At 37.0% G+C, this 24436-nt stretch overlaps 1 protein-coding gene across 1 annotated transcript in view; it reads right to left on the bottom strand.

Annotated features, from left to right (window-relative positions):
• Positions 1-377: 377 nt before the first annotated feature.
• The window catches only part of mtus2a (microtubule associated tumor suppressor candidate 2a), a gene marked incomplete in the record, with an annotated part of 168405 nt that continues 144346 nt past the window's right edge, over positions 378-24436 (bottom strand). Inside the window, 4 exon segments of the mRNA XM_055936824.1 lie at positions 378-10544; positions 12524-12621; positions 13958-14077; positions 14443-14535. Coding sequence (XP_055792799.1) covers positions 10049-10544; positions 12524-12621; positions 13958-14077; positions 14443-14535 — 807 coding nt within the window.

Genomic DNA, 24436 nt, shown 5'->3' with positions numbered 1-24436 from the left:
TAAGCCTATGCAACATTAACCAATTAAAAACAGTTCTGGATCAATGAGGTTTGTACAGTAAGCTATAGACTCAATACATTATCACTGCATACTGGCTATGCTTGAACTGCCCTGGCCACTGTTATTCTTCTGGGACCATTTTGAAATTATATTTAAAAAATGTTGGTTTATGATCAGACTGGTAATAGATCATTTGTTGTATTACTTGTGAGGCACAGCTGACTGAGCATAATCATATATTCTGTATTTACTAGACTGATGGCCTGCATCTGATGGTCAGTCTCAGGGGAGGGAGCAGCAGTGAGGCTGTCTCTCCCCAGGCTCTCCCTCCCTCCCTCCCTCCCTCCCTCCCTCCCTCCCTCCTCTCTCCCTCCCTCCCTCCCTCCTCTCTCTGCTGAGAAAAGGGGACACCGTCTTCCAGCCGATGGCGAAAAACTTAAGTTGCACTGCAGTACTTGTGCCTCGTGCACCAATTCATGGTGTTACTCCTATGATCGGAGAAAGTAAAACATCCCTCTGGGCCTGCCGGGTAGGCAGAGTTCTACCTTCAGATACTGTTGTTTTTCCAGAATTGTCCAAACACTGTTAGAGCTATGTAAACACTTTCTTTTCTCTCTCTCAAGTATTCTACATAACTGTTCTATGGGCCCAATTCAGTCAAAAGCCAGAGCCAGGTTTCCTGTATGAGTCATTGGGATCTAGAGACCGTTTCATAATGTAAACACAGTGTTGTCAATGTCACGAGGAAGACCGTCCTCCTCTTCCTCACTAGAGGAGCCTCCTTTGGTAAAGGTAGTGTGGTCCAACACCCATTATCCCGATTCCCGATCCGAGTTACGCGTGAGTAAATGGAACTTAATTCCAATGTTATGCAATTTCCTCTCTAAGCGTATTCTGACCTTGAATTTATGCACGGGGTAACTCGTGTTTCGGCCAGCTATTCGTTAGCGGTAGAGATCGCATAAATTGAGGTGTGGCAGAGGTGTGTCTACAGATACACCGTATTCTGCCATTGATTTAATTCCCTCATAATTCCACCACCTTTACGCGGGATGAAACGACTTGTCGGTTCCAAGTGTGAAAAATATCTACCCCCCACAATTGAAATAACGCCCTTCTTCATTCTCCATGCACCGTGGCGCTTAATTTACATATTTATAAGAGCTATTGATAAGAGCTTGGTAAATGAGTAATCCGTTTGAATAAGGGGATTGTAAATATAAATGACAATTGTTTTAGATCTGTTTTACCTTCTGATCGCTGGAGACAAATGTGAAAACCAGTCAAGCTGAAGCCTATCAACCTTCCCACAGGGATGTGATGTTAATGAAATGTTGTGCCATTTATGTAGAATTTAAATTGTAAGGCTATGGCCTTTTAACTTGACATTTTCATGTGAGCATGTGACATTTAACCTTTGGACAATTTCCAATGTTTTAAATGAAATACCTTCATTTGCTTCCGCGGTAAACGCCGTCACGGATGTTGATCACATTGAATGTAAAAAAAAAAGACATGTATGTGAATTGAATCGCTACGGAGCGCAGACCAAGCCGTAACAGTTTGAACCCGAAGCATGGCGCAACACTTGTCTGTGTCATTTACACAGTTCCATGGTTAGTGCAGGCAATAGAAGAGGGGTATAACTACTATTGTACACTATTTCCCCTATTATAGTTATATGCGCGCACATATTCCAACATTACCATGGGTTGAAGAACTGAATGTGTCAACGAATGAATCAATTCACCGTTTAAAAAATATATATATTTCGTGCATTAAAGGCTCTCTAAACCGTTTTTTAAAATGATTAATGAATACTTTCCTAACCTTATAGGTGCAAGATGTACCTTTTTTGGGCGACCTGTCATTCTCATTGAAAGCAAGTCTAAATAGTGGTAGATCTGTTCTATGGGCGCCATTTCTATGAGTCCCGGTCTTAACGTTCATTTGTGCGTCTTTTACTTTCGTTTTTTTTCTACATCATCTTCAAACAGCTGAATATGCAATATTTGTGTTTATGGAAAATATATCTCATAGCGGTTTAGATGGTACAATGATTCTCCACACCATATTTTATTGTTTTGTCACAAACTGAAAATTAAGCAAACTATTAGACTTTTTTTGCAAAACAGGAAATGGCGAATGTATTTCTCCTTGGTGCATTTTTAAAATAATAATACAAGATCAGAGTATTTTTTTTATCTACCAATTGGTGCCGAAAAGGCGCGAATATGAGTGTATTAACACTGAACAATAATACAACATGCAACAATTTCTAAGATTTTACTGAGTTACGGTTCATGTAAGGAAATCAGTCAATTAAAATTAATTAATTAGGCCCTAATATATGGATTTCACATGACTGATGCATCTGTTGATCACAGATAATGTACCTTAAATAAAAAGTAGGTGCGTGGATCAGAAAACCAGTCAGTATCTGGTGTGACCACCATTTGCCTCATGCAGCGTGACACATCTCCTTCACATAGAGTTGATCAGGCTGTTGATTGTGGCCTGTGGAATGTTGTTCCTCTCCTCTTCAATGGCTGTGCGAAGTTGCTGGATATTTTGGTGGGAACTGGAACACGCTGTAGTACACGTCGATCCAGAGCATCCCGAACATGCTCAATGGGGGACATCTCTGTTGAATATGCAGGCCATGGAAGAACTGGGACAATGTCAGCTTCCAGGAATTGTGTACAGATCCTTGTGACATGTGGACCCGTGCATTATCATGCTGAAACATGAGGTGATGGCGAAAATAGTAATGATGATAAATGACACGACAATGGGGCTTCAGGATCTCGTCACGGTATCTCTGTGCATTCAAATTGCCATTGATAAAATGCAATTGTGTTCATTGTCTGTAGCTTAACCACACCACCACCAGGGGCACTCTGTTCACAACACTGACATCAGCAAACCGCTCACCCACACGACGCCACACACGCTGTCTGCCATCTTTCCCATGTACAGTTGAAACCGGTATTCATCTGTGAAGAGCACACTTCTCCTGCGTGTCGGTGGCCATCGAAGGTGAGCATTTGCCCACTGTTGGTTACGACGCCAAACTGCAGTCAGACCCTGAATACGACGAGTACGCAGATGAGCTTCCCTGAGACGGTTTCTGACAGTTTGAGCAGAAATTCTTCAGTTGTGCAAACCCACAGTTTCATCAGCTGTCTGGGTGGCTGGTCTCAGACAATCCTGCAGGTGAGGAAGTGGGATGTGGAGGTCCTGGGCTGGCGTGGTTACACGTGGTCTGCAGTTGTGAGGCCGGTTGGACCTACTGCCAAATTCTCTAAAACGACTTTGGAGACGGCTTATGGTAGAGAAATGAACATTCAATTATATGGCAAACAGCTCTGGTGTACATTCCTGCAGTCAGCATGCCAATTACAAGCTCCCTCAAAACTTGAGACATCTGTGGCATTGTGTTGTGTGACAAAACTGCACATTTTCGAGTGGCCTTTTAATTGTCCCCAGCACAAGGTGTACCAGTGTAATGATCATGCTGTTTCATCAGCTTCTAGATATCCTACACCTGTCAGGTGGATGAATTATGTTGGCAAAGGAGAAATGCTCAATAACAGGGATATAAACACATTTGTGCACGAAATTTGAGAGAAATTATCTTTTTTGTGCGTATAGATCATTTTTTGGATATTTTATTTCAGTTCGTGAAACATGGGATCAACACTTTACATGTTGCATTTATATTTTTGGTCCCTAATATTCTGAACCGTTCTCTCCATGTAGTCTGTGGACTATTTTTATTTATTTTTAATTAATGCTACACCGAATTTAAATTCGGGATGACTTTAGATAAATGTCCTGAAAACTCTATTGTATGAATACTACACCTTCATACGATAAATCTGAATACCAACTACTGAGAAATGGGTAGGAAAGGTGTGCGCCAATAAGAACTGTGGTTTTGAAATGGTGTGCACCAATAAGACCTGCGGTTTTGAAAAGGTGTGCACCAATAAGAACTGCGGTTTTGAAAAGGTGTGCACCAATAAGACCTGTGGTTTTGAAAAGGTGTGCACCAATAAGACCTGTGGTTTTGAAATGGTGTGCACCAATAAGACCTGTGGTTTTGAAAAGGTGTGCACCAATAAGACCTGTGGTTTTGAAAAGGTGTGCACCAATAAGAACTGTGGTTTTGAAAAGGTGTGCACCAATAAGACCTGTGGTTTTGAAATGGTGTGCACCAATAAGACCTGTGGTTTTGAAAAGGTGTGCACCAATAAGACCTGTGGTTTTGAAAAGGTGTGCACCAATAAGAACTGTGGTTTTGAAATGGTGTGCACCAATAAGACCTGCGGTTTTGAAATGGTGTGCACCAATAAGACCTGTGGTTTTGACTAATCACAGAAACCTGGTTAGAGCTAGAGACTGAAAAAAGATCCCAGTCGTTTTAAAGTTTCTCTCTCGTTGAATCTACACTACTCCCTAAACTGTATTTTCTAGTATAGTTGTGTCTAGGTACACCAGTCCCAAGATAAACAGTTTCTCTCTCGTTGTATGTACACTACTCCCAAGATAAACAGTTTCTCTCTCGTTGTATCTACACTACTCCTTACACTGGACTTTTCTAGTATAGTTGTGTCTAGGTACACTACTCCCAAGATAAACAGTTTCTCTCTCGTTGTATGTACAGAGGTGATAATGTGGTTACCAGGGGCAACGTTACAGAACGCTCAGATAGAAATATAGAAATATATCACGTAGAAAATACATTCTTCTACGTCATGGAGAAGACACAATCATTGTGTCTTGAAACTGTATTTATCTGCTGCGTTCTGAACGTTTTCAACCACTTCTGAACAAATCGATATATTACAATGAAATACACACTCTCTCATTTTGACACCCCCCCCCCCCCCTCCCTCCAAACTCCCTCTATTGGCCAGGTGGAGAAACGACATCCCATAATCTCTGTCACCTATTGGTCTAACGGCAGAAGCATCACATTCTACTCTTCTCCTATTGGTCAGACCAGCATTTATACATATTTTTTTGTTTGTTACAAATCTGTGTCCCATTTAGTAGGTTAATTAGTTCTGGGCGGTATTCATTCCGCTAAAAAACATTTTTAAGTTGCAAAATTTTTTGTCCAACAGAACGAAACGGGGAAAGAACCTACCTGAATTTTGTCCAATAGAAACTCTTGTTCTAGTTGCAAAACGAAACAAAACGTTTTGTTTTGGCGGAATGAATACAGCCCGGCTAGCATCTCTCTGTTTAAAAAACAACGTTTTCTCCTGTTAATACAGAGCAAAACCTGGTTTCAAATACGAGACAAATTGTTTCAAATACTTTCAGCGTTTCCTTGAGTCTGCCTGGAGTGAATGGACGGGGAGGGTGGGGTCCGTTTTGAGACTTTTCTATGAGTTAGTTAAGCCAGGCAAGCTCAAACAGCCACAGATAAAGTATTTTAATCTATTTATTGAGATTATTTTTTTGTTGTATTTGAAACCCAGGTCTGATAAACATCACAACTACTCTACGTAGGGTTGCAAAATGTTCCCACAATTCCTAGGTTTTTCCTAAAATTCCCGAAAAACCTGGGATGGAACCGTAGGCCCCAGGCTCCAGACAGGGAGAGGACCGAAAAACCTGGGATGGAACCGTAGGCCCCAGGCTCCAGACAGCGAGAGGACTGGAAAACCTGGGATGGAACCTATAGGCCCCAGGCTCCAGACAGCAAGAGGACCGAAAAACCTGGGATGGAACCTATAGGCCCCAGGCTCCAGACAGCGAAAGGACCGAAAAACCTGGGATGGAACCTATAGGCCCCAGGCTCCAGACAGCGAAAGGACCGGAAAACCTGGGATGGAACCTATAGGCCCCAGGCTCCAGACAGCAAGAGGACCGGAAAACCTGGGATGGAACCTATAGGCCCCAGGCTCCAGACAGCGAGAGGACCGGAAAACCTGGGATGGAACCTATAGGCCCCAGGCTCCAGACAGCGAGAGGACTGGAAAACCTGGGATGGAACCTATAGGCCCCAGGCTCCAGACAGCGAGAGGACCGGAAAACCTGGGATGGAACCTATAGGCCCCAGGCTCCAGACAGCGAAAGGACCGGAAAACCTGGGATGGAACCTATAGGCCCCAGGCTCCAGACAGCGAAAGGACCGGAAAACCTGGGATGGAACCTATAGGCCCCAGGCTCCAGACAGCAAGAGGACCGGAAAACCTGGGATGGAACCTATAGGCCCCAGGCTCCAGACAGCGAGAGGACCGGAAAACCTGGGATGGAACCTATAGGCCCCAGGCTCCAGACAGCGAGAGGACCGGAAGACATGGGATGGAACCTATAGGCCCCAGGCTCCAGACAGCGAGAGGACCGGAAGACATGCTTGGTAAAGTAGATAAAGTATACAAAAGGCCAATAAATACGTTTACAAATATCACTTAGAAAACAACAAACAACAATTCCTGTGGTCGGTATTTTTACATCCCGGTGTCTGTGTTCTAACTGACACTCTATTCGTGGGTACTTACAGTATATATCTCCGATTTTATGTGTGAATTGAAAAAACTTTTTTTTTTGCATATCCCAACTCTCCCTGAGACACCCTCAGAGAGTGGGGTCACGACTAAGGGGATCAACCATTATTGACAGCGACCCTAGACCAGTTAAGGTTAAGTGCCTTGCTCAAGGGCAGTAGGACAGATTTTTTTTTTTCGCCCTGTCGGCTCGGGGGGGGGGGGGATTCAAACTAGCAACCTTTCGGTTACTAATCCCTATCGCTCTAACCGATAGGTTACCTGCCTCCCCATTGTTATTGGTAGATCAGTCAATCCTAAATATGTGTTGGATACATTTGAACTGAATCAACGGTTAAGGGATACATGTACATACCCTACCCACAGGTAATATCCATGTAGAGAGAGCGGAAGACTGGAGCGGATTTGGATTCAGTCTGGATTGGAAGCGCTTCTGTTTAAGTGTTATTGTTTTTGCTGGTAAAAACTGAAACAGTTTATCAAACATCCTTTAAAACATGGATTTAAAATCATCTGTAAAATCCTGTTGGACTTCATGTGCTGGTAAAAGTTGGTAGTGAACAAAAACTGGTCCAGAGTATAAAGATGCTTCCTTGAAAGAGAATCCTGTTGGACTTCATGTGCTGGTAAAAGTTGGTAGTGAACAACAACTGGTCCAGAGTATAAAGATGCTTCCTTGAGAGAGAATCCTGTTATTTCATCCACGGTTCCATTTGGTTGGTAGTTAGCACTTGGTACAGACACATTCGTGGTAGCGGAGATGGACTAGCCGTGTATCGGTGTGTTATAAATGCCGGTCCTGTTTCTGGTCCCAGTCCGTCCCTGCATGGTGGAGGGGGTGGGGTGGTGGTTTGGGACCCGAAAAACTAAGCAGAGACTACCACTGTTCCCATCCGGTGGTACATATACTCTCAGTCCGTCCATCTGTCTGTTTCTACTCATTGTAACAACATACATTGTCAGCCTGTCTGTCTGTCTGTCTGTTTCTACTCATTGTAACAACATATATTGTCAGCCTGTCTGTCTGTCTGTCTGTTTCTACTCATTGTAACAAGATACATTGTCAGCCTGTCTGTCTGTCTGTCTGTTTCTACTCATTGTAACAACATATATTGTCAGCCTGTCTGTCTGTCTGTTTCTACTCATTGTAACAACATATATTGTCAGCCTGTCTGTCTGTCTGTTTCTACTCATTGTAACAACATACATTGTCAGCCTGTCTGTCTGTCTGTCTGTTTCTATATACAATACATTGAAGCGGAGTCCGTTTCTGCTGAGCACAATACAATCTACATTTCAGCACTGCCCGTGGTTGGTGTTTGAATACACTAGAGTCGTTCAATGTAGTCCGTGGTTGAATGCACTACGTCCTCACGTTCTAGAACTAGCTAGCCAGTCAGCTTCCTTAAAGAGATAGAGAGAGATCCTTAAAGAGATAGAGAGGTCTCCCTTGTTCATCAGTTAGCTGGTTCCACTTGCTGGCCAAGCACTAGCTAGCTAGTCAGCTACACATCCAGGTGAGGACAGAGAGAGAGAGATCCTTAAAGAGAGAGATCCTTAAAGAGATAGAGAGGTCTCCCTTGTTCATCAGTTAGCTGGTTCCACTTGCAGGCCAAGCACTAGCTAGCCAGTCAGCTACACATCCAGGTTGAGGACAGACAAAGAGAGATCCTTAAAGAGATAAGTCTCCAGTGTTCTTCAGTTTGCTGGTGGTGTACCTTCATGGAGTCTACAGGGTACAGCAGAGAGGCTAGGTCAGCTAGTATGAGTCTATGGGTACAGAGATGCTAGTGGAGTTAGCCATCAAGAGGCTAGGTCAGCTAGTATGAGTCTATGGGTACAGAGATGCTAGTGGAGTTAGCCATCGAGAGGCTAGGTCAGCTAGTATGAGTCTATGGGTACAGAGATGCTAGTGGAGTTAGCCATCAAGAGGCTAGGTCAGCTAGTATGAGTCTATTGGTACAGAGATGCTAGTGGAGTTAGCCATCAACAGGCTATGTCAGCTAGGCTTAGTCTATGGGTAAAGAGATCCTAGTGGAGTTAGCCATCAAGAGGCTAGGTCAGTCTTAGTCCATGGGTACAGAGATGCTAGTGGAGTTAGCCATTGAGAAGCTAGGTCAGCTAGTCTTAGTCGATAGGTACAGAGATGCTAGTGGAGTTAGCCATCAAGAGGCTAGGTCAGCTAGTCTTAGTCTATGGGTTAGCCATTGAAAGGCTATTATCTTTTCTTAGCCATTGAAAGGCTAGGTCAGCTAGTCTTAGTCTATGGGTACAGAGATGCTAGTGGAGTTAGCCATCAAGAGGCTAGGTCAGCTAGTCTTAGTCTATAGGTACAGAGATGCTAGTGGAGTTAGCCATTGAGAGGCTAGGTCAGCTAGTCTTAGTCTATGGGTACAGAGATGCTAGTGGAGTTAGCCATCAAGAGGCTAGGTCAGCTAGTCTTAGTCTATGGGTACAGAGATGCTAGTGGAGTTAGCCATTGAAAGGCTAGGTCAGCTAGTCTTAGTCTATGGGTACAGAGATGCTAGTGGAGTTAGCCATCAAGAGGCTAGGTCAGCTAGTCTTAGTCTATAGGTACAGAGATGCTAGTGGAGTTAGCCATTGAGAGGCTAGGTCAGCTAGTCTTAGTCTATGGGTACAGAGATGCTAGTGGAGTTAGCCATTGAGAGGCTAGGTCAGCTAGTCTTAGTCTATGGGTACAGAGATGCTAGAGGAGTTAGCCATCGAGAGGCTAGGTCAGCTAGTCTTAGTCTATGGGTACAGAGATGCTAGTGGAGTTAGCCATTGAGAGGCTAGGTCAGCTAGCCTGGGTCAATGGCTACAGAGATGCTAGTGGAGTTAGCCAACGAGAGGCTAGGTCAGCTAGCCTGGGTCAATGGCTACAGAGATGCTAGTGGAGTTAGCCAATGAGAGGCTAGGTCAGCTAGCCTGGGTCAATGGCTACAGAGATGCTAGTGGGGTTAGCCAACGAGAGGCTAGGTCAGCTAGCCTGGGTCAATGGATACAGAGATGCTAGTGGAGTTAGCCATCGAGTGGCTAGCAGAAAGGCATTGTTAGAGTATATTAGCGATGCTAGTGGAGTTCTGTCTATTCTCTTTTCTTACAGCCGTTGTAGCTGGAGAGAACACGCATCTTATCTAGCACTTAAACCTCGTGCAACATTATATCAGAAAAGTTATCTTGGTTAAACCAGAACTTTGCGTGACTGGTCAGATGTTCGATTCAATTCTGGGTCCATACAGTATGTGTTAAAGAGAGGATCAAAACTGGAACAAAGAGCTCCACCCTTTATGCAAGTTAATAACGGGCCAAATGTCCCCTCCACTTTTGAAAGACGATTACACAAGCAAAAAATAGTGATTTTGTCCAAAACACCTGAACTAATGCTGCTAGTTATCGCACACATTCCATTGTATCATGACAGATGTACACTACCATTTATGTCTAAGTAGTCTGTCCACGAGAGATTATTAACAGAAAAGAGATGAAAAGAGAAAGAAAGACAGGAAGAGAGAAAGGTGAGCTCATCTCATGAGGGGGTTGAGCCGAGCAGGCGAGTGACAGTGATTGGGTGACACTCGGTGAGTAGGCGTCGCCGGTCCTGGAGACTGATTCTGATTGGAGAATCCTCTGTGAGTGGGCGTGGTCGGTCCTGGACACTGATTCTGATTGGAGAATCCTCTGTGAGTGGGCGTAGCCGGCCCTGGAGACTGATTCTGATTATCTCTGTGACTAGGGGAGTAGCCATGTGTAGGTGCGGGGGGCAGGTATCCCCCACAGTAGTGAGAGGGGGAGTCAAACCCCGTCCCTCCTCCCATCCCGGGAGAGCAGGAGAAGAGGCAGGAAGACGGAGTGGGGGAGGTGGAGAAGGAGCGGTGGATGGGAGAGGAGCAGGGGGAGCAGAGAGGGGAGGTCTGTAGACGCCAGAGGAGCTCCTCATTGTTACGGCTCAGTCGTTTCTTCTCTCCGTTCTCCTTCTCTACATTCTCCTGCAGGTTAGCGTTCTCCTCTGAGAGATGCCTGGATGGGGAAGTGAGACAGGGTTATATGTGACCCGTTTCAGGAAACTGGGCATATGTCACACATCACTACTCCACAGGAGAGGCATTTGAAAGTAAACATACATTTTTTATCAAAATGCATTTTTTTGGCAAAAATGCCTTCTGGAAAATGTAATCTTTCACGTGCCTTAGTAACAAATTTGTATGACATCTGTTAATACGAATAAAAATTGTTAAATTACGAGCCTAATTGGTTAAGCCACAGAAAAATATGGGAACCTTCCAGCTAGCCATTATTGGCTGAGATAATGGCTGGGCTGGACATGCTGAGAGATGAGTTGGGATTGGTCTGCCATGTAGCAGGCTTCTGTTTAGAACTTGAGTTGCTCAGTATGTGTAGGTAATCCGTTCTAAAGCAGCTTTTTTTGAAAGACATTTACGAAGAACTGCAACAAAGAAGTGGACCGAGTTTTGAAATCAGTGGAATGCCCGGTGGAAGCAGAGTATGATAGCTAAGGAGATGGAGAAAATTCTGGTGTTTGATTATGATATATATATATATATATATGATATATATTATTGATTATTAGGATGGAGTCCAAAAGAGAACACACAGAAGACTGTTGTAAACACCTGTCTCCGGATTACATCTTCAAACTAAGGGCAACCGTGGCAACCGTGACAGAGAGGGAGAAGCGTCCATCCATGTACACGGGTAAGAGAGTGTAGCTAGCTACATTTTCAGATATTATATGTTTCTAATTTATTCAGAAAGTTGTTTTCATTGCAAGTTAAAACGTACTGTTAGCTCGCTAGTTAACGTTAGCTGGCTGGCTCGCTAGCTAACGTTACGTGTATGATCTGTGTAGTAATATTATTCTTATCTTATTGCATTGCATTGCTAGTTATAGCCTAATGTTGGCTAGCTAGCTAACATTGAACCTAGCTAGTTGGTTCGCTTTAGCTACCTGTAGATTCATGCATGGTAGTAACGTTATGAGTTGGGATGATGGTTCATTGTTAAGCTAGCTAGCTAGCTACATGTCTAAACAAAAGAGTATCCTGTGCATGTGACAAATAAACTTAGATTTAATTTGATATAGTGTGTGTTTATCAGAGACGGTAATGTGAAGAACAGCAGGACCTGCACCGAAGTCAGATTAAGATATACAGTTAGGCCAATGAGACAGTGTGCAAATTCTAAATCCTCAGGTAGAATGCCTTGCTTTTACTTAATCACAATCAGAAACGTAAGCTAATCTCTGTAATTAGCTCGCTATTAACATGTAAATAAAGATCTTGTTGTGAGTTTATTTTCCTGTAATAATGAATACAAATTTGCTGAAGTTATGACGTTGTCAGCTATGACATGGTCATTATTTGAACTGGTTAGCTAGCTAACAAGCTAACAAGCTAACAAGCTAACAAGCTAGAAATGAACCAAAGCATTGTTTATAAAGTTGCATTAGTTGCTTGGTTTGCTAGATTTACATATGTGACCGACTGCCTCGATTTCGTCTTATGTAGTAAAATTTGAAAATTATATTTTTTTACATTCGATAAAAGTAGAGACTCAGAGCTAGAAAATGGTATGTTATACACTACAGTTGATTAGTGAATCTGCTTTGAAAGCTGATAAACTTGTAACCCAACTTTTGCGAAAATGGCCCTTGAATGTTTTGGTACAAATAGTGGAGAGCTCTTCTTTGTCTCCACCCATTCAGCATCGTTCACACCCTCTTAAGCCTTAGCCCCTCCCATCTCTTTAAGGATTCACATGTGAGGCCATGTGCTAGATACACGCTATATCAAATAAAATCTACATTTATTCATCACTTGCACAGGATACAGAAGGTATAAATTGTATAGTTATGGTACTTGCATAGTAGCAATATCGAAAATATTCCTGGAATTTTGCGATATTGCTGCTGAAAACAACTAGTAAGAAAAGGCATGTTGTATTGTTATTTGTTTAGTTGTTTTCCAGGTGTGTGTTACCTGGACAGAGCTAGGTTATTGTCTATACGGGCCGTCAGGTCTTCGTTCTGCTGCTGTAGCACCTGCATACGTTCCTCTAGCACAACGTTCTTCTGGGCCTGCTCAAAAACACAGAGACAACTTCAACTGTACTGTACTCTATTGTCCCGTCCCGTCTGTTAGGGTGAGTGTGTCCTGTCCTGTCCTGTCCCGTCCCGTCTGTTAGGGTGAGTGTGTCCTGTCCTGTCCTGTCCCGTCCCGTCTGTTAGGGTGAGTGTGTCCTGTCCTGTCCTGTCCCGTCCCGTCTGTTAGGGTGAGTGTGCCCTGTCCTGTCCTGTCTGCTAGGGTGAGTGTGTCCTGTCCTGTCTGTTAGGGTGACTGTGTCCCGGTCCCGTGTGGCTCAGTTGGTAGAGCATGGCGCTTGCAACGCCAGGGTTGTGGGTTCAATTCCCATGGGGGGACCAGGGTTCAATTCCCACGGGGGGACCAGGATGGATATGTATGAACTTTCCAATTTGTAAGTTGCTCTGGATAAGAGCGTCTGCTAAATGACTTAAATGTAAATGTTAAATGTATTGTCTTCTGGGCCTGCTCAAAAACACAGAGACAACTTCAACTGTCTGTGGACTGTACTGTACTGTGTGTGTACTGTACTATCGGTGTACTTTAGTGCACTGTATGTGTACTGTACTGTGTATGTACTGTACTGTGTACTGTACTGTACTGCACTATCTGTGTACTGTACTGTACTATCTGTGTACTGTACTGTACTGTCTGTGTACTGTACTGTGTACTGTACTGTACTGTACTGCACTATCTGTGTACTGTACTGTACTATCTGTGTACTGTACTGTACTGTCTGTGTGCTGTACTGTGTACTGTACTGTACTATGTGTGTACTGTACTATTTGTGTACTGTACTGTACTGTCTGTGTACTGTACTATGTGTGTACTGTGCTGTCTGTGTACTGTACTGTACTGTGTACTGTACTGTCTGTGTAGTGTACTGTCTGTGTATTGTACTGTCTGTGTACTGTACTGTGCTGTACCGTCTGTGTAATGCACTGTCTGTGTACTGTACTGTCTGTGTAGTGTACTGTCTGTGTACTGTACTGTCTGTGTAGTGTACTGTCTGTGTATTGTACTGTCTGTGTACTGTACTGTGCTGTACCGTCTGTGTAATGCACTGTCTGTGTACTGTACTGTCTGTGTAGTGTACTGTCTGTGTACTGTACTGTCTGTGTACTGTACTGTACTGTACTGTACTGTCTGTGTACTGTGTTGTCTGTGTACTGTACTGTCTGTGTCCTGTCTGTTAGGGTGACTGTGTCCTGTCCTGTCTGTTAGGGTGAGTGTATGTGTGTGTGTGTGTGTGTGTGTGTGTGTGTGTGTGTGTGTGTGTGTGTGTGTGTGTGTGTGTGTGTGTGTGTGTGTGTGTGTGTCTATTGATCCTACCACTGTCTCCAGGTCAGAGATCTTCTTCTCCTGTTGGTGAATCTGGTTGTTCTTCATCTCCACAACATCCTTCAAGCTCTTCAAATCCTCCTCAATGTGCTGGTATGGGGCTAGGGTATCCTACACACACACACACACACACACACACACACACACACACACACACACACACACACACACACACACACACACACACACAGACAGACAGACAGACAGACAGACAGACAGACAGACAGACAGACAGACAGACAGACAGACAGACAGACAGACAGACAGACAGACAGACAGACAGACAGACAGACAGACAGACAGACAGACAGACAGACAGACAGACAGACAGACAGACAGACAGACAGACAGACAGACAGACAGACAGACAGACAGACAGACAGACAGACAGACAGACAGACAGACAGACACTGTGTTACTGAAGCCAGAGCATAAGCTAGTGAAGTGTTCAGGTAATTTATAATGTGTTATGGTACCATTATGTGTTCGTCGGTGCTTCTTCTCAGTGCCTCTTCGAAGCGCTTGGCCTTGTCCCTCAGGCTACTCTTCTGGAACAACAGGGTGTCCACCTGATCCTACACGACAACACACACTACCTGTTAGTATACCGTCACTGTACAAAACACACCTGTAAACATGTCAATACTCTTTTACAAATACAGGGTTTCCAGAAGGGTTATTTGGCTGTCCCCAAAGGAGAACCACTTTTACATCTAGATAAAAACCTTTTTGGTTTCCATGTATAGAAGCCTCTGTGGAAAGGCACATTATATATTTACTGATTCATTTGATTCTATTCATCAGAATCACATTATATATTTACTGATTCATTTGATTCTATTCATCAGAATCACATTATATATTTACTGATTCATTTGATTCTATTCATCAGAATCACATTATATATTTACTGATTCATTTGATTCTATTCATCAGAATCACATTATATATTTACTGATTCATTTGATTCTATTCATCAGAATCACATTATATATTTACTGATTCATTTGATTCTTTTCATCAGAATCACATGATATATTTTCTGATTCATTTGATTCTATTCATCAGAATGACATGATATATTTACTGATTCATTTGATTCTTTTCATCAGAATCACATGATATATTTTCTGATTCATTTGATTCTATTCATCAGAATCACATTATATATTTACTGATTCATTTGATTCTATTCATCAGAATGACATGATATATTTTCTGATTCATTTGATTCTATTCATCAGGATGACATGATATATTTGCTGATTCATTTGATTCTATTCATCAGGATGACATGATATATTTGCTGATTCATTTGATTCTTTTCATCAGAATCACATGATATATTTTCTGATTCATTTGATTCTTTTCATCAGAATCACATGATATATTTACTAATTCATTTGATTCTATTCATCAGAATCACATTATATATTTACTGATTCATTTGATTCTATTCATCAGAATCACATTATATATTTACTGATTCATTTGATTCTATTCATCAGAATCACATTATATATTTACTGATTCATTTGATTCTATTCATCAGAATCACATTATATATTTACTGATTCAGTTGATTCTATTCATCAGAATCACATTATATATTTACTAATTCATTTGATTCTATTCATCAGAATCAAATTATATATTTACTGATTCATTTGATTCTATTCATCAGAATCACATTATATATTTACTGATTCATTTGATTCTATTCATCAGAATCACATGATATATTTACTGATTCATTTGATTCTATTCATCAGAATCACATTTATATATTTACTGATTCATTTGATTCTATTCATCAGAATCACAGTATATATTTACTGATTCATTTGATTCTATTCATCAGAATCACATTATATATTTACTGATTCATTTGATTCTATTCATCAGAATCACATTATATATTTACTGCTTCATTTGATTCTATTCATCAGAATCACATTATATATTTACTGATTAATTTGATTCTATTCACCAGAATCACATTATATATTTACTGATTCATTTGATTCTATTCATCAGAATCACATGATATATTTACTGATTCATTTGATTCTATTCATCAGAATCACATTATATATTTACTGATTCATTTGATTCTATTAATCAGAATCACATTATATATTTACTGATTCATTTGATTCTTTTCATCAGAATCACATGATATATTTTCTGATTCATTTGATTCTATTCATCAGAATGACATGATTTATTTACTGATTCATTTGATTCTTTTCATCAGAATCACATGATATATTTTCTGATTCATTTGATTCTATTCATCAGAATCACATTATATATTTACTAATTCATTTGATTCTATTCATCAGAATCACATTATATATTTACTGATTCATTTGATTCTATTAATCAGAATCACATTATATATTTACTGATTCATTTGATTCTATTCATCAGAATCACATTATATATTTACTGATTCATTTGATTCTATTCATCAGAATCACATTATATATTTACTGATTCATTTGATTCTATTCATCAGAATCACATGATATATTTACTGATTCATTTGATTCTATTCATCAGAATCACAAGATATATTTACTGATTCATTTGATTCTTTTCATCAGAATCACATGATATATTTTCTGATTCATTTGATTCTATTCATCAGAATGACATTATATATTTACTGATTCATTTGATTCTTTTCATCAGAATCACATGATATATTTTCTGATTCATTTGATTCTATTCATCAGAATCACATTATATATATACTCATTCATTTGATTCTATTCATCAGAATCACATTATATATTTACTGATTCATTTGATTCTATTCATCAGAATCACATTATATATTTACTGATTCATTTGATTCTATTCATCAGAATCACATGATATATTTACTGATTCATTTGATTCTATTCATCAGAATCACAAGATATATTTACTGATTCATTTGATTCTTTTCATCAGAATCACATGATATATTTTCTGATTCATTTGATTCTATTCATCAGAATGACATTATATATTTACTGATTCATTTGATTCTTTTCATCAGAATCACATGATATATTTTCTGATTCATTTGATTCTATTCATCAGAATCACATTATATATATACTAATTCATTTGATTCTATTCATCAGAATCACATTATATATTTACTGATTCATTTGATTCTATTCATCAGAATCACATTATATATTTACTGATTCATTTGATTCTATTCATCAGAATCACATTATATATTTACTGCTTCATTTGATTCTATTCATCAGAATCACATTATATATTTACTGATTAATTTGATTCTATTCACCAGAATCACATTATATATTTACTGATTCATTTGATTCTATTCATCAGAATCACATTATATATTTACTGATTCATTTGATTCTATTCATCAGAATCACATGATATATTTACTGATTCATTTGATTCTATTCATCAGAATCACATGATATATTTACTGATTCATTTGATTCTATTCATCAGAATCACATGATATATTTACTGATTCATTTGATTCTATTCATCAGAATCACATTTATATATTTACTGATTCATTTGATTCTATTCATCAGAATCACATTATATATTTACTGATTCATTTGATTCTATTCATCAGAATCACATTATATATTTACTGATTCATTTGATTCTATTCATCAGAATCACATTATATATTTACTGCTTCATTTGATTCAATTCATCAGAATCACATTATATATTTACTGATTAGTTTGATTCTATTCACCAGAATCACATTATATATTTACTGATTCATTTGATTCTATTCATCAGAATCACATGATATATTTACTGATTCATTTGATTCTATTCATCAGAATCACATTATATATTTACTGATTCATTTGATTCTATTAATCAGAATCACATTATATATTTACTGATTCATTTGATTCTATTCATCAGAATCACTTGATTCTATTCATCAGAATCACATGATATATTTACTGATTCATTTGATTCTATTCATCAGAATCACATGATATATTTTCTGATTCATTTGATTCTATTCATCAGAATCACATGATATATTTACTGATTCATTTGATTCTATTCATCAGAATCACAAGATATATTTACTGATTCATTTGATTCTTTTCATCAGAATCACATGATATATTTTCTGATTCATTTGATTCTATTCATCAGAATGACATTATATATTTACTGATTCATTTGATTCTTTTCATCAGAATCACATGATATATTTTCTGATTCATTTGATTCTATTCATCAGAATCACATTATATATATACTAATTCATTTGATTCTATTCATCAGAATCACATTATATATTTACTGATTCATTTGATTCTATTCATCAGAATCACATTATATATTTACTGATTCATTTGATTCTATTCATCAGAATCACATTATATATTTACTGATTCATTTGATTCTATTCATCAGAATCACATTATATATTTACTGATTCATTTGATTCTATTCATCAGAATCACATTATATATTTACTGCTTCATTTGATTCTATTCATCAGAATCACATTATATATTTACTGCTTCATTTGATTCTATTCATCAGAATCACATTATATATTTACTGATTAATTTGATTCTATTCACCAGAATCACATTATATATTTACTGATTCATTTGATTCTATTCATCAGAATCACATTATATATTTACTGATTCATTTGATTCTATTCATCAGAATCACATGATATATTTACTGATTCATTTGATTCTATTCATCAGAATCACATGATATATTTACTGATTCATTTGATTCTATTCATCAGAATCACATTTATATATTTACTGATTCATTTGATTCTATTCATCAGAATCACATTATATATTTACTGATTCATTTGATTCTATTCATCAGAATCACATTATATATTTACTGATTCATTTGATTCTATTAATCAGAATCACATTATATATTTACTGCTTCATTTGATTCAATTCATCAGAATCACATTATATATTTACTGATTAGTTTGATTCTATTCACCAGAATCACATTATATATTTACTGATTCATTTGATTCTATTCATCAGAATCACATGATATATTTACTGATTCATTTGATTCTATTCATCAGAATCACATTATATATTTACTGATTCATTTGATTCTATTAATCAGAATCACATTATATATTTACTGATTCATTTGATTCTATTCATCAGAATCACTTGATTCTATTCATCAGAATCACATGATATATTTACTGATTCATTTGATTCTATTCATCAGAATCACATGATATATTTTCTGATTCATTTGATTCTATTCATCAGAATCACATTATATATTTACTGATTCATTTGATTCTATTCATCAGAATCACATGATATATTTACTGATTCATTTGATTCTATTCATCAGAATCACAAGATATATTTACTGATTCATTTGATTCTTTTCATCAGAATCACATGATATATTTTCTGATTCATTTGATTCTATTCATCAGAATGACATTATATATTTACTGATTCATTTGATTCTTTTCATCAGAATCACATGATATATTTTCTGATTCATTTGATTCTATTCATCAGAATCACATTATATATATACTCATTCATTTGATTCTATTCATCAGAATCACATTATATATTTACTGATTCATTTGATTCTATTCATCAGAATCACATTATATATTTACTGATTCATTTGATTCTATTCATCAGAATCACATGATATATTTACTGATTCATTTGATTCTATTCATCAGAATCACAAGATATATTTACTGATTCATTTGATTCTTTTCATCAGAATCACATGATATATTTACTGATTCATTTGATTCTATTCATCAGAATCACATTATATATTTACTGATTCATTTGATTCTTTTCATCAGAATCACATGATATATTTTCTGATTCATTTGATTCTATTCATCAGAATCACATTATATATATACTAATTCATTTGATTCTATTCATCAGAATCACATTATATATTTACTGATTCATTTGATTCTATTCATCAGAATCACATTATATATTTACTGATTCATTTGATTCTATTCATCAGAATCACATTATATATTTACTGATTCATTTGATTCTATTCATCAGAATCACATTATATATTTACTGATTCATTTGATTCTATTCATCAGAATCACATTATATATTTACTGATTCATTTGATTCTATTCATCAGAATCACATTATATATTTACTGCTTCATTTGATTCTATTCATCAGAATCACATTATATATTTACTGATTAATTTGATTCTATTCACCAGAATCACATTATATATTTACTGATTCATTTGATTCTATTCATCAGAATCACATTATATATTTACTGATTCATTTGATTCTATTCATCAGAATCACATGATATATTTACTGATTCATTTGATTCTATTCATCAGAATCACATGATATATTTACTGATTCATTTGATTCTATTCATCAGAATCACATGATATATTTACTGATTCATTTGATTCTATTCATCAGAATCACATTTATATATTTACTGATTCATTTGATTCTATTCATCAGAATCACATTATATATTTACTGATTCATTTGATTCTATTCATCAGAATCACATTATATATTTACTGATTCATTTGATTCTATTCATCAGAATCACATTATATATTTACTGCTTCATTTGATTCAATTCATCAGAATCACATTATATATTTACTGATTAGTTTGATTCTATTCACCAGAATCACATTATATATTTACTGATTCATTTGATTCTATTCATCAGAATCACATGATATATTTACTGATTCATTTGATTCTATTCATCAGAATCACATTATATATTTACTGATTCATTTGATTCTATTAATCAGAATCACATTATATATTTACTGATTCATTTGATTCTATTCATCAGAATCACTTGATTCTATTCATCAGAATCACATGATATATTTACTGATTCATTTGATTCTATTCATCAGAATCACATGATATATTTTCTGATTCATTTGATTCTATTCATCAGAATCACATGATATATTTACTGATTCATTTGATTCTATTCATCAGAATCACAAGATATATTTACTGATTCATTTGATTCTTTTCATCAGAATCACATGATATATTTTCTGATTCATTTGATTCTATTCATCAGAATGACATTATATATTTACTGATTCATTTGATTCTTTTCATCAGAATCACATGATATATTTTCTGATTCATTTGATTCTATTCATCAGAATCACATTATATATATACTAATTCATTTGATTCTATTCATCAGAATCACATTATATATTTACTGATTCATTTGATTCTATTCATCAGAATCACATTATATATTTACTGATTCATTTGATTCTATTCATCAGAATCACATTATATATTTACTGATTCATTTGATTCTATTCATCAGAATCACATTATATATTTACTGATTCATTTGATTCTATTCATCAGAATCACATTATATATTTACTGATTCATTTGATTCTATTCATCAGAATCACATTATATATTTACTGCTTCATTTGATTCTATTCATCAGAATCACATTATATATTTACTGATTAATTTGATTCTATTCACCAGAATCACATTATATATTTACTGATTCATTTGATTCTATTCATCAGAATCACATTATATATTTACTGATTCATTTGATTCTATTCATCAGAATCACATGATATATTTACTGATTCATTTGATTCTATTCATCAGAATCACATGATATATTTACTGATTCATTTGATTCTATTCATCAGAATCACATTTATATATTTACTGATTCATTTGATTCTATTCATCAGAATCACATTATATATTTACTGATTCATTTGATTCTATTCATCAGAATCACATTATATATTTACTGATTCATTTGATTCTATTAATCAGAATCACATTATATATTTACTGCTTCATTTGATTCAATTCATCAGAATCACATTATATATTTACTGATTAGTTTGATTCTATTCACCAGAATCACATTATATATTTACTGATTCATTTGATTCTATTCATCAGAATCACATGATATATTTACTGATTCATTTGATTCTATTCATCAGAATCACATTATATATTTACTGATTCATTTGATTCTATTAATCAGAATCACATTATATATTTACTGATTCATTTGATTCTATTCATCAGAATCACTTGATTCTATTCATCAGAATCACATGATATATTTACTGATTCATTTGATTCTATTCATCAGAATCACATGATATATTTTCTGATTCATTTGATTCTATTCATCAGAATCACATTATATATTTACTGATTCATTTGATTCTATTCATCAGAATCACATTATATATTTACTGATTCATTTGATTCTATTCATCAGAATCACATTATATATTTACTGATTAATTTGATTCTATTCACCAGAATCACATTATATATTTACTGATTCATTTGATTCTATTCATCAGAATCACATGATATATTTACTGATTCATTTGATTCTATTCATCAGAATCACATTATATATTTACTGATTCATTTGATTCTATTAATCAGAATCACATTATATATTTACTGATTCATTTGATTCTATTCATCAGAATCACTTGATTCTATTCATCAGAATCACATGATATATTTACTGATTCATTTGATTCTATTCATCAGAATCACATGATATATTTTCTGATTCATTTGATTCTATTCATCAGAATCACATGATATATTTTCTGATTCATTTGATTCTATTCATCAGAATCACATTATATATTTACTGATTCATTTGATTCTATTCATCAGAATCACATTATATATTTACTGATTCATTTGATTCTATTCATCAGAATCACATTATATATTTACTGATTCATTTGATTCTATTCATCAGAATCACATTATATATTTACTGATTCATTTGATTCTATTCATCAGAATCACATTATATATTTACTGATTCATTTGATTCTATTCATTAGAATCACATTATATATTTACTGATTCATTTGATTCTATTCATCAGAATCACATTATATATTTACTGATTCATTTGATTCTATTCATCAGAATCAAATGATATATTTATTGATTCATTAGTTTCTATTCATCAGAATCCCATTATATATACAGTGGGGCAAAAAAGTGTTTAGTCAGCCACCAATTGTGCAAGTTCTCCCACTTAAAAAGATGAGAGAGGCCTGTCATTTTCATCATAGGTACACTTCAACTATGACAGACAAAATGAGAAAAAAAAATCCAGAAAATCACATTGTAGGATTTTTTATGAATTTATTTGCAAATTATGGTGGAAAATAAGTATTTGGTCAATAACAAAAGTTTATCTCAATACTTTGTTATATACCCTTTGTTGGCAAAGACAGAGGTCAAACGTTTTCTGTAAGTCTTCACAAGGTTTTCACACACTGTTGCTGGTATTTTGGCCCATTCCTCCATGCAGATCTCCTCTAGAGCAGTGATGTTTTGGGGCTGTTCCTGGGCAACACGGACTTTCAACTCCCTCCAAAGATTTTCTATGGGGTTGAGATCTGGAGACTGGCTAGGCCACTCCAGGACCTTGAAATGCTTCTTACGAAGCCACTCCTTCGTTGCCCGGGCGGTGTGTTTGGGATCATTGTCATGCTGAAAGACCCAGCCACGTTTCATCTTCAATGCCCCTGCTGATGGAAGGAGGTTTTCACTCAAAATCTCACGATACATGGCCCCATTCATTCTTTCCTTTACACGGATCAGTCGTCCTGGTCCCTTTGCAGAAAAACAGCCCCAAAGCAAGATGTTTCCACCCCCATGCTTCACAGTAGGTATGGTGTTCTTTGGATGCAACTCAGCATTCTTTGTCCTCCAAACACGACGAGTTGAGTTTTTACCAAAAAGTTATATTTTGGTTTCATCTGACCATATGACATTCTCCCAATCTTCTTCTGGATCATCCAAATGCTCTCTAGCAAACTTCAGACGGGCCTGGACATGTACTGGCTTAAGCAGGGGGACACGTCTGGCACTGCAGGATTTGAGTCCCTGGTGGCATAGTTTGTTACTGATGGTAGGCTTTGTTACTTTGGTCCCAGCTCTCTGCAGGTCATTCACTAGGTCCCCCCTTGTGGTTCTGAGATTGTGATAATTTTGACCCCACGGGGTGAGATCTAGCGTGGAGCCCCAGATCGAGGGAGATTATCAGTGGTCTTGTATGTCTTCCATTTCCTAATAATTGCTCCCACAGTTGATTTCTTCAAACCAAGCTGCTTACCTATTGCAGATTCAGTCTTCCCAGCCTGGTGCAGGTCTACAGTTTTGTTTCTGGTGTCCTTTGACAGCTCTTTGGTCTTGGCCATAGTGGAGTTTGGAGTGTGACTGTTTAAGGTTGTGGACAGGTGTCTTTTATACTGATAACAAGTTCAAACAGGTGCCATTAATACAGGTAACGAGTGGAAGACAGAGGAGCCTCTTGAAGAAGAAGTTACAGGTCTGTGAGAGCCAGAAAACTTGCTTGTTTGTAGGT

Source organism: Salvelinus fontinalis, chromosome 10, assembly GCF_029448725.1.
Source record: "Salvelinus fontinalis isolate EN_2023a chromosome 10, ASM2944872v1, whole genome shotgun sequence".
Taxonomy (NCBI): Eukaryota; Metazoa; Chordata; class Actinopteri; order Salmoniformes; family Salmonidae; genus Salvelinus; species Salvelinus fontinalis.
This window is presented reverse-complemented; position numbering and strand designations above follow the sequence as displayed.